Below are 12,522 nucleotides of genomic sequence, written 5' to 3'. Positions count from 1 at the left end.
TCTAATGATGTTACCTAAAGGAAGCATATATAGAGTAAATAGGATTGGTCCGAGCACAGAACCTTGCGGAACTCCATAACAAACTTTGGTACGTAAGGATGATTCATTATGAACATCAACAAACTGAAAACGATCAGATAAATAAGATTTAAACCAGCTCAGTGCAGAACCTTTTAGGCCAATTAAGTGATCCAGTCTCTNGTACGTAAGGACGATTCATTATGAACGTCAACAAACTGAAAACGATCAGATAAATAAGATTTAAACCAGCTCAGTGCAGAACCTTTTAGGCCAATTAAGTGATCCAGTCTCTGCAGTAGAATTTGATGGTCAATTGTGTCAAACGCCGCACTAAGATCTAATAAAACAAGTACAGAGACAAGTCCTTTGTCTGAAGCAATCAGAAGGTAGAGATAGAGATAAACACACGTCATGACTGTGCCATAGAAATAAAGACAGTGTATGACATAGAGAGGGTTTTCATTCAATGTAAAGGTACATCCTGGGTTTGAGTATATTCCTGTATGTTGGCATCATAAATTGTGTTATCATCTCTTGTGCAACCGTGCTGCTGTGTATGAAATGTGTTACAACATTAAATTGCCTCACCACGTCTTCTTTTGTGTAGATTTGGAACAAAGACATAGGCCTTCTGTAAGTGATAAAGTTGTGTGTTAAAGACCCCCTCCACCTAAACATGCTTGTTGTTTTGCTTTTTGCTACATCAGTTGGATATTTTGACATTCTGCTGAAGGGTTAAAGTTTCTCTGTACTCGAGTTAAAGCTGATAAGTGTACCAACAGCCAGGGTTTTGTGACATCAGTAACTAGGTCGGAGCCAATCGTGGTTCAATGCAACTTACACAAGCTTGATGTGGTAACTTGAGCCACAGTCGAATAGTAAAACATAAAAAAACATGACATCCTATGTCTTTCCTGAAACACTTTATACCTTGACCACAATGGACAATGTCATGAGTTTAAAGAAAGATGTGAAGAAGAATTCATAAGGACTTAGGAACAGACAAACACAGTGCTGAGAGAATCCAAATGCACTTACACATATGTAATTAAGTGAAGGCAGATGTTATTGACGTGGTCTGCCTTGGTGAAACTATAATGTCCTCAAGATGGACTACTAAAAGTGCATCTTAGATACTTTACCCCATGTGTTCTTACTGTGTAGGTTCATGCAGACTTAACTTGGAGGAAAATATTATTTCATTCCCAAGGTTGCTGGTTGTTTGTTTGATTGGCCGCATGGTGCATTGTTTTAAATGTTGCTGCTGTGAGGAACTGTGGGACAGCATCCTTTTTTAAAGGATGGCCCAGCATACTCTAAGAAAGGAGGCACAGGAGCGCCTTTTCTTAGCATTTAGAGAATTAAAGCAGCTGTTATCATGGCTGCAAAGTAGACACTTCATTGTAATGTCATTAAGGAACCTTCCTAAGTAAAAAAAAAATTAAAAGAAAAATTGTGACACCACAGCCTTCAAGTGTCCAGTGCACATAATGAACTAGGAGACATCCAACTGTGTGTCCAGCAGTTAAACTTTTGAAATGAACATTTGTATCTTCATAGCTTCTGGATTTTTCAATAAGGGAGAAGGGGTAGACTTAAACAAACAACAAGTAACAACTAATTTAACTTTTCTGTGGAAAAGCCTTATCAGTAAATAAAACATGTCTTGAAGGGATTTTAAAGAGAATTTTGTATAGAAATTGGGGTGTAATGTTTCTCTCTCTCTTTGTCCACAGTGGGTCGTAGGAGAGAACGGAGTGCTCAAACCAAAACGCGTCAATCCAAACGTGTACCAGCCTCCATCACTCAGAGGTAGGTGTGAGCAGTATTACTACTACAGGTGGTGGTTGTGTGTTGTGGTTCATCCTTGTGTTTTAAGTCCTTTTTTGTTTTACCGTGCTTCGCTGCAGTCAACTTCCTCCTTGCTTTCCATGATTCATGATAGCGGACAAAGGAAAACAAATGCATGTGACAGATGGGTAGATATGCATTAATAGCCTTTATTTCTTTTCTTTTTTTTCTCTGCATGTGTGATATGCACAGGCATGTTTCCATGTGTTTCTGCTCTTACTGTACAACAGGATCTGTATATTTGTGTGTGACAGATACAGAGAAAGGGAGTAAGAGAGAGATTAGAGTGTGACAGCTGTGAGACACTGAGTGTGAGTCTAGGAAAGTCTGGATCATCCAGGATTACAGTCAGTTGTGTATACAGCTGTGGCACACACACACACACACACACACACACACACACACATAGACACGAACACACATACGCAAGACAGAAATACATACATGAACACAAACATGTACTTTCTTTTGTGTCTTAATGCATGCGGCTTCCTGTTTGTTGCATGTGGTCATTAAAGGAGACATTTCTAAGCTTGTCAGCAGAGCTTCATTTAATGGGGATTTCTGGGTGTGTGTTGCATGTCGAGTGATGATATAATGAGTCAGGAAGCCTCGTTCCTGCACCAGAAATCTGCCCTTCACCAGAGAGCGGAAGAGAAAGCTACCTCAGAGTAATTACATAACCTACCTTAAGCTAGAATAAGTGACCTACCACAGTGGCACTCTGTGTATCTGAGGGTGTGAAAGGGAGAGAGAGATAGAGTCAAGGTGACCCAGAGGAAGTGAGAGGGGGAGTTTAGGTAATATCACAAAAGAGAGGAGAGTGTGTAGGGAGGGAGAGGGAAGAGTGTGAGTCAGCACTGCCGAGCGAGAGCGCTGAGGAGGGCGGGCAGTGGAGGGGAGACGAGGGTACAAACAAACAGATGGGAGAACAGGGTGAGAGAAAGCATAGAAAACAACAACCGAGGCTCTCCTGTAAAAAGAAAAAAAAAAGCAGTGTGGGATACCATTTTGCAGTTGCCTGCCTGTCTGTCTGTCAGTGCATGTGTTTAATTGGCTTCCTGCCTGCCTGGCATGTATTCAAAAACCCCTGTGAGGCTTGATAAAAACTGACAGTGTTGAAGCGTGGTAAAACCAAAACAACATATCCCTCTATCCCTGTGTCCATGTGTTTGTGTGGCCGTCTTCCTGTCTGTGTGTGTGTGTGCTGTGTGTAGCTGTGCAGAAGATGGCCGAGGCACATATGCAGCACCTAGGTGTCTACCCCCCTTTGGAAGACCCTTGTGAAGGGGAGGAGGATGAGGACCACTGGCAGGGAGAGGAGGGAGAGGACACATCTCCCACCAAAGCTGCTGGTGAGAGGGAGGCTCTCTGTCAACTGGCTGGGAACACTACAGCAGCAACACTGCACATGGTGGCAGCAAGGACAACACTGTTGTTGTTGTTGTTGCTGTTGTTGTTTTTCTAAAGACAAATAGACCCTGTGGCATTTGAACACTGCTTTAAACAAAACAGCTGGCCAGTGCCTTTATTTTCTAGACCTTTGGTTTGGTAGTGTGTGTTTTTCTTATCAGCTTATGAATACTGAAGATAAGGTAAATTGTGTATTTGAGAAATTTCCAGGGCAGCTGCAATCTAGATAAATATGAGGAAAAGAAACGTAAAGGTTCAGTGTAGAACATAAGTATGTTTTCATTAGTGTATAGTGACCTAAAAACAAAAACCATTGTGTTTTTGTTACCGTAGAATGAGTCGTTTATATCACATTGGGAGCGGGGCCTCGTCCACAGAGTGTGCCATGTTGAATCACCATGCTTCTACAGTAGCCCAGAACTGACAACCCAAACGCTGGCTCTAGATAGGGCCTTTTGCTTTTTCACATCGGCCACCATAGTTGCGCAGCCCCTCCGAGACAAGCACTATCGGAAAAACCCGAAAAATGCTAAACTGCTCTCATCATTGATTTTACCGGTTTAAATCATTTGGTCCGTTTGTTCTGGAGAGAAAGAAACCTCTGTGGATAATTCAGCTCCTCCTGAACGCCTGGAGCTAAAGTTATCAGAGAGAGAGAGAGTTATCACATTGTGGTTGCATACCTCCGCAAACCACTCGAGTTGCACTTACAGTTTACATCCATGTCTTTTTTTTTTTTTTAAAGATATTTTTTGGGCCATTTTGCCTTTAATGTATAGGACAGGTAAGTGTGAAGGGGGGAGAGAGAGGGGATGACATGCAGCAAAGGGCCACAGGCTGGATTCGAACCTGGGCCGCTGCGGCAACAGCCTTGTACATGGGGCACCTGCTCTACCACTAAGCCACCGACGCCCCAGATTACATCCATGTCTGAGAAAACAGGGATGCTTCATACACATCTTGTATCTGGTAGCACAGAAGAGCTTCACAATCGACACAGTTTCAAGGTGGGCACCCAAGATTAGTGTCATCAATTCAGTATCTGACCAAATGTCTCCCCTTCTCTTCCGGAGATATTAAGTTGAGTAATGGCCAGAAAAGTGTTTTTGTAGAACATTACGATGTCACGGTGAAGGTGACCTTTTGAATATAAAATGTCGTCACTTCATCATGTTAGACTGATACACATTTCTGTGAAATGTTGGCATAATTAGCATGATGAGCAATTCTTGAGTTTTGGCCCAAAACATGTTTTGTAAGGTCACTCTGTCCTTGACCTTGGACTTATGACCACCAAATTTTATCAGTGCAGCATTGTGTCCAAGTGCATGTTTGAGCCAAATTTAAGGAAATTCTCTCAAGGCATTCTCTAAAATTGCATTTACGAGAATATCCGTTCAAACCTATGTATGTACGTAGAAACAGACGAATGGGCGACGGGCAAACATAATGCCTCTGGCCACAGCTATCACTGATGCAGAGGCATAAAAAAGGTCAGCACACATTAGCAGTTGCTGGGTTGTGGCTCATCTGCAATGAGTTGAGCAGCACTGGAGAAACACTGATGTGTAACCTGAAACTTCTTTATTCAGTGGTTTTAGCTGTTTAAATCACCAGGTCCATGTAGGAGTCCTAACTGGGAGTTCATGCATGGCACATGGGGGAAGTTTAGGCTGCTTGCAATCTGCAGTTCTCACTAAATCCTACACAATGCTACTTAAACTTTAATCTGATTTTGATGCCAGAAATAAGGGTTGCTACTGTGCTTTTACTAAGGTATTTTAGAGAGTTATTGTTGTTGACAAAACAAATGTCTTGTACAATGAAAAGGCGTTTTTGGACTAAACAGTTCTGGAACTCACAAAGAGGAACTATCCAGTTGGGAGCTACCCCCATGAACTACATAGTCCTACTCCTTAGGGCTTTTTTACATTCACACTGCCAATATGACCGCTGAAGTAACATAAACTGGCTGGCGGGTGGTATAGCAATGAAACTCCTGTGTGACATACAACAACAATCTACTGCTTTAATCTACTGGGCTGTGTCTGAAATCACTACTCACTGTATAGTTCACCATGTGAGTTCACAATTTTGCAGTGCTATCCAAATATGTAGTGAGAATTATACTGCGCTATATAGTGGATTCAAAATATCCCACAATGCATTGACAAAAGTAGTGTACAACTGATGGTGACTAACCAAGCACTATGTACCAGTGACCCAGCTCGCTAACCTTAGCTAGTCCTGCACTGTGCAGTAATTGCTAATGACAGTGCCACTAAGTTAAAACTTAATGGGCTATAATTTTTTTTGTTTTTAAATCCTAGTCTAAGTAGCAAAACTTATATCAATGTCACACAAGCACTTGAGAAATATTGATTGTCTGTAATCTTTTCAGGGAGTGACAATGATGAGGCAAATTATATTTGTCTGAGGAGAAAGAGGGATGTCAGCAGAGCAGTGTGTCAAGTACTTTGTATTTATCAATTCATGAAAATATGCAGAGTATAATATGATGTATTAATTTACAGAGAGGCATGTTGGTATTTATTATGGATAGTTCACCAGCTGATGTTGACTGGCCCATTTTAATTGTGCCACAGCAATGATGTCATTAACAGTGCAGAGGAAATTACCCAAGTAGTGTCCAAAGTGTTTTTCATGTTGCCGATAAGCTCACTATATAGTCCTCTACATAGAACTCCATAGATGGTGAGTAGGGAGTAGTGATTGAATGAATGATTTCAGCCACAGCCCTGTTTTTTTTAACAAAGGTGCTGCATTGGTTCATCTGTTCAGCCAGTCACCAAACGCTTAGGCTATATCACTCATGGTCAGTATATCAAACAGCATTCTAAGAAGTGTGATGGTTCCTACTTCAAGGAAACATATTTTACAGACTTGAAACGTTAGATAATGTATGACAACAAAACTTAAACCTCAATATGCTCGGTCAAAATCTACTTTTACTTTATTCTCTCAAGTTTAGAGTTTATAAAGTATAGATGCTTTATATTACATTGGTATCGCCTGACATTTCAAACAATCTACCAGACTAGAAGCTTTACAAAATTACAAACTTTAGAAAAGTCTATTTTTTATGTCTTTGTTTAACTATTTGAGACAACAACAAGTTTCCAAGTCATAAACAATCAAGTTTAGAATTTAAAGATTTGGAAAAACAGAAAAGAAAGTAGCAGGCAGATGTAAAAGGGCAAGCAAAACCATAACCTTTAACCTGCTCTGACCTCATTTGCTCCCATAACAAATGCAATATAAACCCCTGTTTGTTCCCAGTGGAACAGAGCTGCTCTTCTCAAAGTCCACTGAAGTTTTCAGGGTAACGTAAGCCCCTCTGCGGGCTGACCAGCAGCACAGATGAAGCTCTGTGCAGTGACAGACAGACTCAGTGTCATATTAACCCTCTGTCTCTCACCCAAAATCTGTCACTGCAGCTGACCAGAGGTCTGGACACAACACCTTGAGCAGCAAGAGAGGCCAGACAGGAAGCACACAGAGAGCAGGCAGTTTGTGCTGCCCCTGCTCTCTGCTGCAACTCTTATTTTATATTTAGAGAATAAAAACTTTTGACTGTTTGAGTTATGTGCGGCAACAAAATATCCGTGGAAGTTTGATCTCCAACAAAACTAAGAAGAAGTACACAAATCTCAAGCTGAAGTGAACTTCTTTTGCATATACACTCCCTTATTATTTTGTTTTATGCGTCAAAGTTATTGGTTTTTAATCTCCATTATACCACATGAGAACAGTGGCATTTCATTCAGAGTTATTGCTCTGTCGGCACAGATGACAGGCTCTCTCAATAAATCCCTTTGTGGAAGCCTGCTGAAACACAAAATGGGATGTCGAAAGATCCTGATTGGGTCCTTTGATTACAGTTCATTTGTTCTTCCAGTCGAGTGACATGGTTTGGGCTCAGCTTGTGTTACTGCAGACAGAAGACACATCAAGGAAAACAAAGTATTTAATCAGGTATCTGTTCATCATCTGGTGGAAAGCTCGTGCTGTACAACGATAAAGTCGATAAAGTCTTCAAGAATTAGCACAGTCTCATCCTGCGTGTTTCTGAATTTCTGAAGTGGCTTTGCATCGTATAAAGGAACACATAAACACTAAATTCATGTAAAATTAGCAGAAATATCACTTCTTTTTTTTTACAGATACTATATACAACCCATCTCAAATACTTAGCATAGCATAGCACTTTCTTGAACTAATTATACATCAGTCCATATGCTTCTCAATATACTTACAAGATGGGGCGTCAGTGACGTAGTGGTAGAGCAGGCACCCCATGTACAAGGCTGTTGCCGCAGCGGCCCGGGTTCGAGTCCAGCCTGTGGCCCCTTCCTGCATGTCATCCCCCCTCTCTCTCCCCCCTTCACACTCAACTGTCCTGTCCATTAAAGGCAAAAAATGCCCAAAAAAATAATACTTACAAGAAACAAATGTCTTGGATAGTATTACACAACCTCTGTCGTTAAAGGGACAGTTCACCCCCAAATCAAAAACACATATTTTTCCTCTCACCTGGAGTAGTGTTTATCAGTCTAGATTGTTTTGGTGTGTGTTGCCGAGTGTTGGAGTTATCGGCTGTAGAGATGTCTGCCTTCTCTCAAATATAATGGAAGTAGATGGTACTCTGCTGTGGTGCTCAAAGCACCCAAAAAATACATTTGAGAAAACTCATCAGCAATGTCTCTTTCCAGAAATCATGACCCGGTTACTCAAGATAATCCACAGACCTTGCTGGGAGCAGTTTCATGTAGGAACTATTTTCTTTTTACCAATATATACCCACCAACCATATCACGAGAAGGAAGCGTGCATCTGTTCATTGACGGGTATACCTGGTCTATAGAATGTCAGAAAATAATGTCAGTGTCTGACCCGCAGTCCAAAACTCAAAAATATTACTATCACGTTTACTATCATGGAAGATGAAAAGAAATGTCTTGAAGCAGGGAGATTTTTTATTTTTTTAAAGATATTTTTAGCCTTTATTTGATAGGACAGACAAGTGTGAAGGGGGGAGAGAGAGAGGGAGTGACATGCAGCAAGGGGCCACAGGCTGGAGTCAAACCCGGGCCACTGCGACAACAGCCTTGTACATGGGGCGCCTGCTCTACCACTAAGCCACCAACGCCCCACAGCAGGGCGATTTTTGCATTTATTTATTTTTTAATCCAAACCAAAGACACTCCATATGATAGTTATGATACAGTGATATCAATGGTTACAATTTCCAAAAGGAAAAACTTGTGATTTCCCTGCTTGTTTTCACGTCAGTCTTTGTCCCCTCAGATCACCAAGAGACGGCGACCACCGAGCAGTCAGACAAGTTTTCCAGCGTGAGAGAGACGGCCAAGCAGATCCAAGCAGCACAGGAGGAAGAGGAGGAGGAGGAGGAAGAGGGGGACAAAATCAAGGAAACGACAGAGGAGAACAGTCGGGGGAGTTACTGAGAGAAAGAAAGAGAGTGAGAGAGAAAGGGAGAGAGGGAGGAGGGAAGGTGTTTTGTCAAATGGTTAAAATCTGAAAAACTCTACAGAGATGAGGAGTGTGGGTGTGTGCTGTTAATGTGTGGGGACGAGTGAGGACGAGAGCTGAATGAAAGATACTTCCATGAAATCAAACACAAGAGTGAGCAAAGACCTTTGTTCTGCTTCACCTTCAAAGGTGAATAGTAAAGGTGGATTAAAGAGAGCACAGAGAGGCAGTTGTGTTTTAGGAGTCAGCCCTTATGAACAGCTGAGGAATGATCTACTGACAGAGCAGGCCACGGACGCCACTACTGTCTCTTTGCTTATAATGAGAGTGGAGGGGCCAACAAGGTCAACATGACCAAATACCCCTGTAAGACCAGTCCTGCCTCTACCTAAATGCTTCTGCACAGAGCTAAATGTTCCTTTAAAGAGGGTAATAATTACCACAACAATCACACTCACACACATATAAACTCTCTTGGGCACATTTTCAACAAAGACCCATTCAAAGCACTTGAAAGTCTTTAAATGTGTGGGGTATATGTTATACTATCTGATTTGCAGCATATGTAGTGTTTAGCCTTGTGATTAAATGTGCATGCACTGCCATCTAGTAGTGGAAAGAAGGAACGACAGGTTTAAAGTGATACTCTGCCTTGTATCAAATACTGGAGAAGTGTGTAGCATTGAGTGGTATCTAGTGGTGAGGTTGCAGATTGCAACTAACTGAATATGCCTCCCCTCACCCCTCCAAAGGTGTTGGAGAATGTACGGTGGCCTTCAGGTAAAGGCCCTCTCTAGAGCCAGTGTTTGGGCTTCTGTAGAAACATGGCACTGCAGACATGGTGGGCTCCATAGAAGAGGATTCCGGCTCCCTATGTAGATATAAGGGGTTTCATTTTGAGCTAAAGAAAACACAATTATTATTTTCAGGTGATTATAAACTAATGAAAATGTAGTTATGACTGTTATATTCCATTTCTGCCAACAGATGCCCCTAAATCCTACACACTCTTCCTCTAAAGTTGTAATTCTTAATGTTTTCATAGAGTTAAATTCATCTTTAATGCCATTTATGGTGGACATTTTTTCAGCAGTAGCCATTCTATGGATTCACATTCTCTGTACAGCAGCTGTCACTGTTAGTGGCAGAGTTTGCCATTCCTACGAGGCATTTAAATTGCCTGTCTGAGCACAAGGCATGCTGTTTGATAATTTTATCTTATTGCAATCAGCCTACTTTACACTCTTCTTACACTGTATCAGAGCTGTGTTAAAGGGTAACTTCGACACTTTCCAACTTGGATCCTATATTCCCCTGTTTTCTGTCTAAGTGACTAATGGGAACAAGAGTTTTTGAAATTGGTCCACTATTGAGTGAGACCGTTGGAGCAAAAAGCCATGAAACAGGCTGCAATGAATTTCCTGTGGGCAAGTGGGGCACTGTGAATCCTTCAGGTCCTCTGAAAGTGCTTTTTTGCCACTGACAGGCTCAGATTATTATTCTAAATGTTTGACAAATTATGGAAAGGATCCCAACAGAGACAAATGTTTTTATTAAAGGGTAAGGTCATTTTTGTTTAACCAGAAATGGACCCAAAATCACCATTGGCAAACATACCAGACTCCATTTATAGAAACAGTAATTTTAGCATTTATAGAGCCAGGATATTTTCACATTTTACTGGGTGAATTAAGGGTTTAAGGGTTGATTTTGAATGTAGTGTGTTTTATGAAGATAAAATGACTGTTTATTTAAATGGAGTCTGGTGGATTTCACAATAGCGATTTCTGGTCTGTTTCCCATGAAACAAAAAGGATCTTACTCTTTAACAAGAAGGTCTATCTCTGTTGGGATCCTTTCCATAATGTTGTCAGACACAAGTGACACACTGAGCCTGTCAGTGGCAAAAACAAGCACTTTAAGTGGATGTAAATTGATGGTGCTCAATTGCCCACATGAATTGTACTGCAGCCTGTTTCACTGTTACCTCACTTAATCCTGGGCCAAAACTTGTTGTTCCCATTAGCCACGGAGACATGAGGTTGAAAAATGCAGAAATTACCCTTTAAGTTACCACATACTGAAATTTTATGGGTTTTAACATCGCTCACCTCTTTAAAGCTTGAGAGAGAACAGCAGATGTGGTCGACTTTACTTCATGTTTCTGATTGTGACAATTATTCAAGGTCTAAAAAATGAATAAAAATGCCCATAGAAACTTCTCAGATCATTTCTGTATCATGATGTGCTTCTATTCTGCCCACCATATGCTTAGTAATATTTTAAAGAGAGTGAATCAATAATAAACAGACAGATACTGAAAATATTCAGAGGTGGAGTATCACTTTATGTACGACTCGGTTATAAGCACCAAATTTTTTCTGTCTGTAATTGTGTTAAATCCATGAGCAAGTGAGTGTATGTGTGTGGTTATTTCACACCACACTTGTCATGTTTGAGTAAACTTAAAAATGAATCTTTAAAGGGCAAAGCTACCTCTAATTTGTCTGAAATACAGGACCCAACCTCCATGTATCACACATTTGAACTGGATCCATTGTGAACTGACACCATGTTAAGAAATCAAAAAATTTAATTTAAAGTCCAATACTGTTGACTCATTTGGGATTTCTCAGTGCTCACAGATTCCCTTTTGTATGTTAACGCTTTTCTATTGTCATGTTTTTAATTGTATGACATGGATCTGTTGTAAGAGCTATTTTTCTAATCTAACGTCCAGTGTATGTGTAGCTCCGCTCTGTCCTGTTTCTACTGTTTATATCCGATGCACAAGCCTAAAACCAGGCTGTATGACTGACATATGTGTAAAAATGGTCACCATACAAACTTTCTGAAGTCTTTCTACCACAGATATTCACTTGGTCTCTCTTTTCTCAGAGTCAATGACAATTTCTAAATGTTTCTAGTCAGCATCTAATTTCATTTCCAGTTTAAGTGAAGATACAGGATTTGATATACAAAGGTTTTCAGATGGGCCCCGGTATGAATAAATATTGCTGTGTGTGTCATCTGGGCTGCGGTTTGTATATAAAAACTGTGTGAAACTTTGACCTCTGACCTGCCCAAATAGTGGGACGACTGGACGAGGCTCTGCAGCCGACGCTGTCCTCCTTCCTTCGCTCTCTGTCCACCTCCCCTTTCCACCCGGGTCAGAAGAAAACAACCATGGGAAGACATGTATGGACTCTGATGCTTATTCTGTCTTTATTTTTATTTTATTTTTCCATTCTCTTGTTTCTCAATGTGATGTGGTTGTTTTAAAGTGAGCAACATTATGATATCAAAATAAACAGTTTTTCCTTTTCTCCTTTAATCTGATCTGTACATATGTGTGTCTGTGAAATCTGAATTCATCTAAGGAAATGTGAATTTACATTTATGTTGTTTTGTCCCTTTCTAGTCACTGTCCCTCATACAACACAAACACTGAAACAGTCTTGGGCTGTTTATCAATACAAAACACTTGCTTAATTAGTACTGTAAAACCATAGACTCAAAACCAAACTGTTTATTTAGAAAAATCACAACATATAGGGTTATTTTTGAAAACCTGTTGGTGAGAACATGTAAAGAAATATCGTATTTTTTATGGACTTCAATATTTTTATACCGCAGGTGAAATATAATGTTTTTACAATAGGGTATATTGTAGGGGTTACACATCTTGATAATAACTTGTTTTAAGGCTTATAAGAATAAATA

General features: G+C 40.5%; 1 protein-coding gene across 2 annotated transcripts in view; it reads left to right on the top strand.

Moving 5' to 3' along the window:
- The window catches only part of ppp1r1b (protein phosphatase 1, regulatory (inhibitor) subunit 1B), a 32,416-nt gene extending 20,283 nt beyond the window's left edge, over positions 1–12,133 (top strand). For both annotated transcript variants that reach the window (XM_050068903.1, XM_050068902.1), the window contains exons 3-5: positions 1,758–1,833; positions 3,090–3,227; positions 8,614–12,133. In XM_050068903.1, coding sequence (XP_049924860.1) covers positions 1,758–1,833; positions 3,090–3,227; positions 8,614–8,774 — 375 coding nt within the window. In that variant the 3' untranslated portion in view covers positions 8,775–12,133. The remainder of the gene's footprint in view (positions 1–1,757; positions 1,834–3,089; positions 3,228–8,613) is intronic.
- Positions 12,134–12,522: the final 389 nt, after the last annotated feature.

Source organism: Epinephelus moara, chromosome 18 (assembly GCF_006386435.1).
Source record: "Epinephelus moara isolate mb chromosome 18, YSFRI_EMoa_1.0, whole genome shotgun sequence".
Lineage (NCBI taxonomy): Eukaryota > Metazoa > Chordata > Actinopteri > Perciformes > Serranidae > Epinephelus > Epinephelus moara.
The sequence above is the reverse complement of the archived record's forward strand: the minus strand, read 5'-3'. Positions and strand labels throughout refer to the sequence as shown.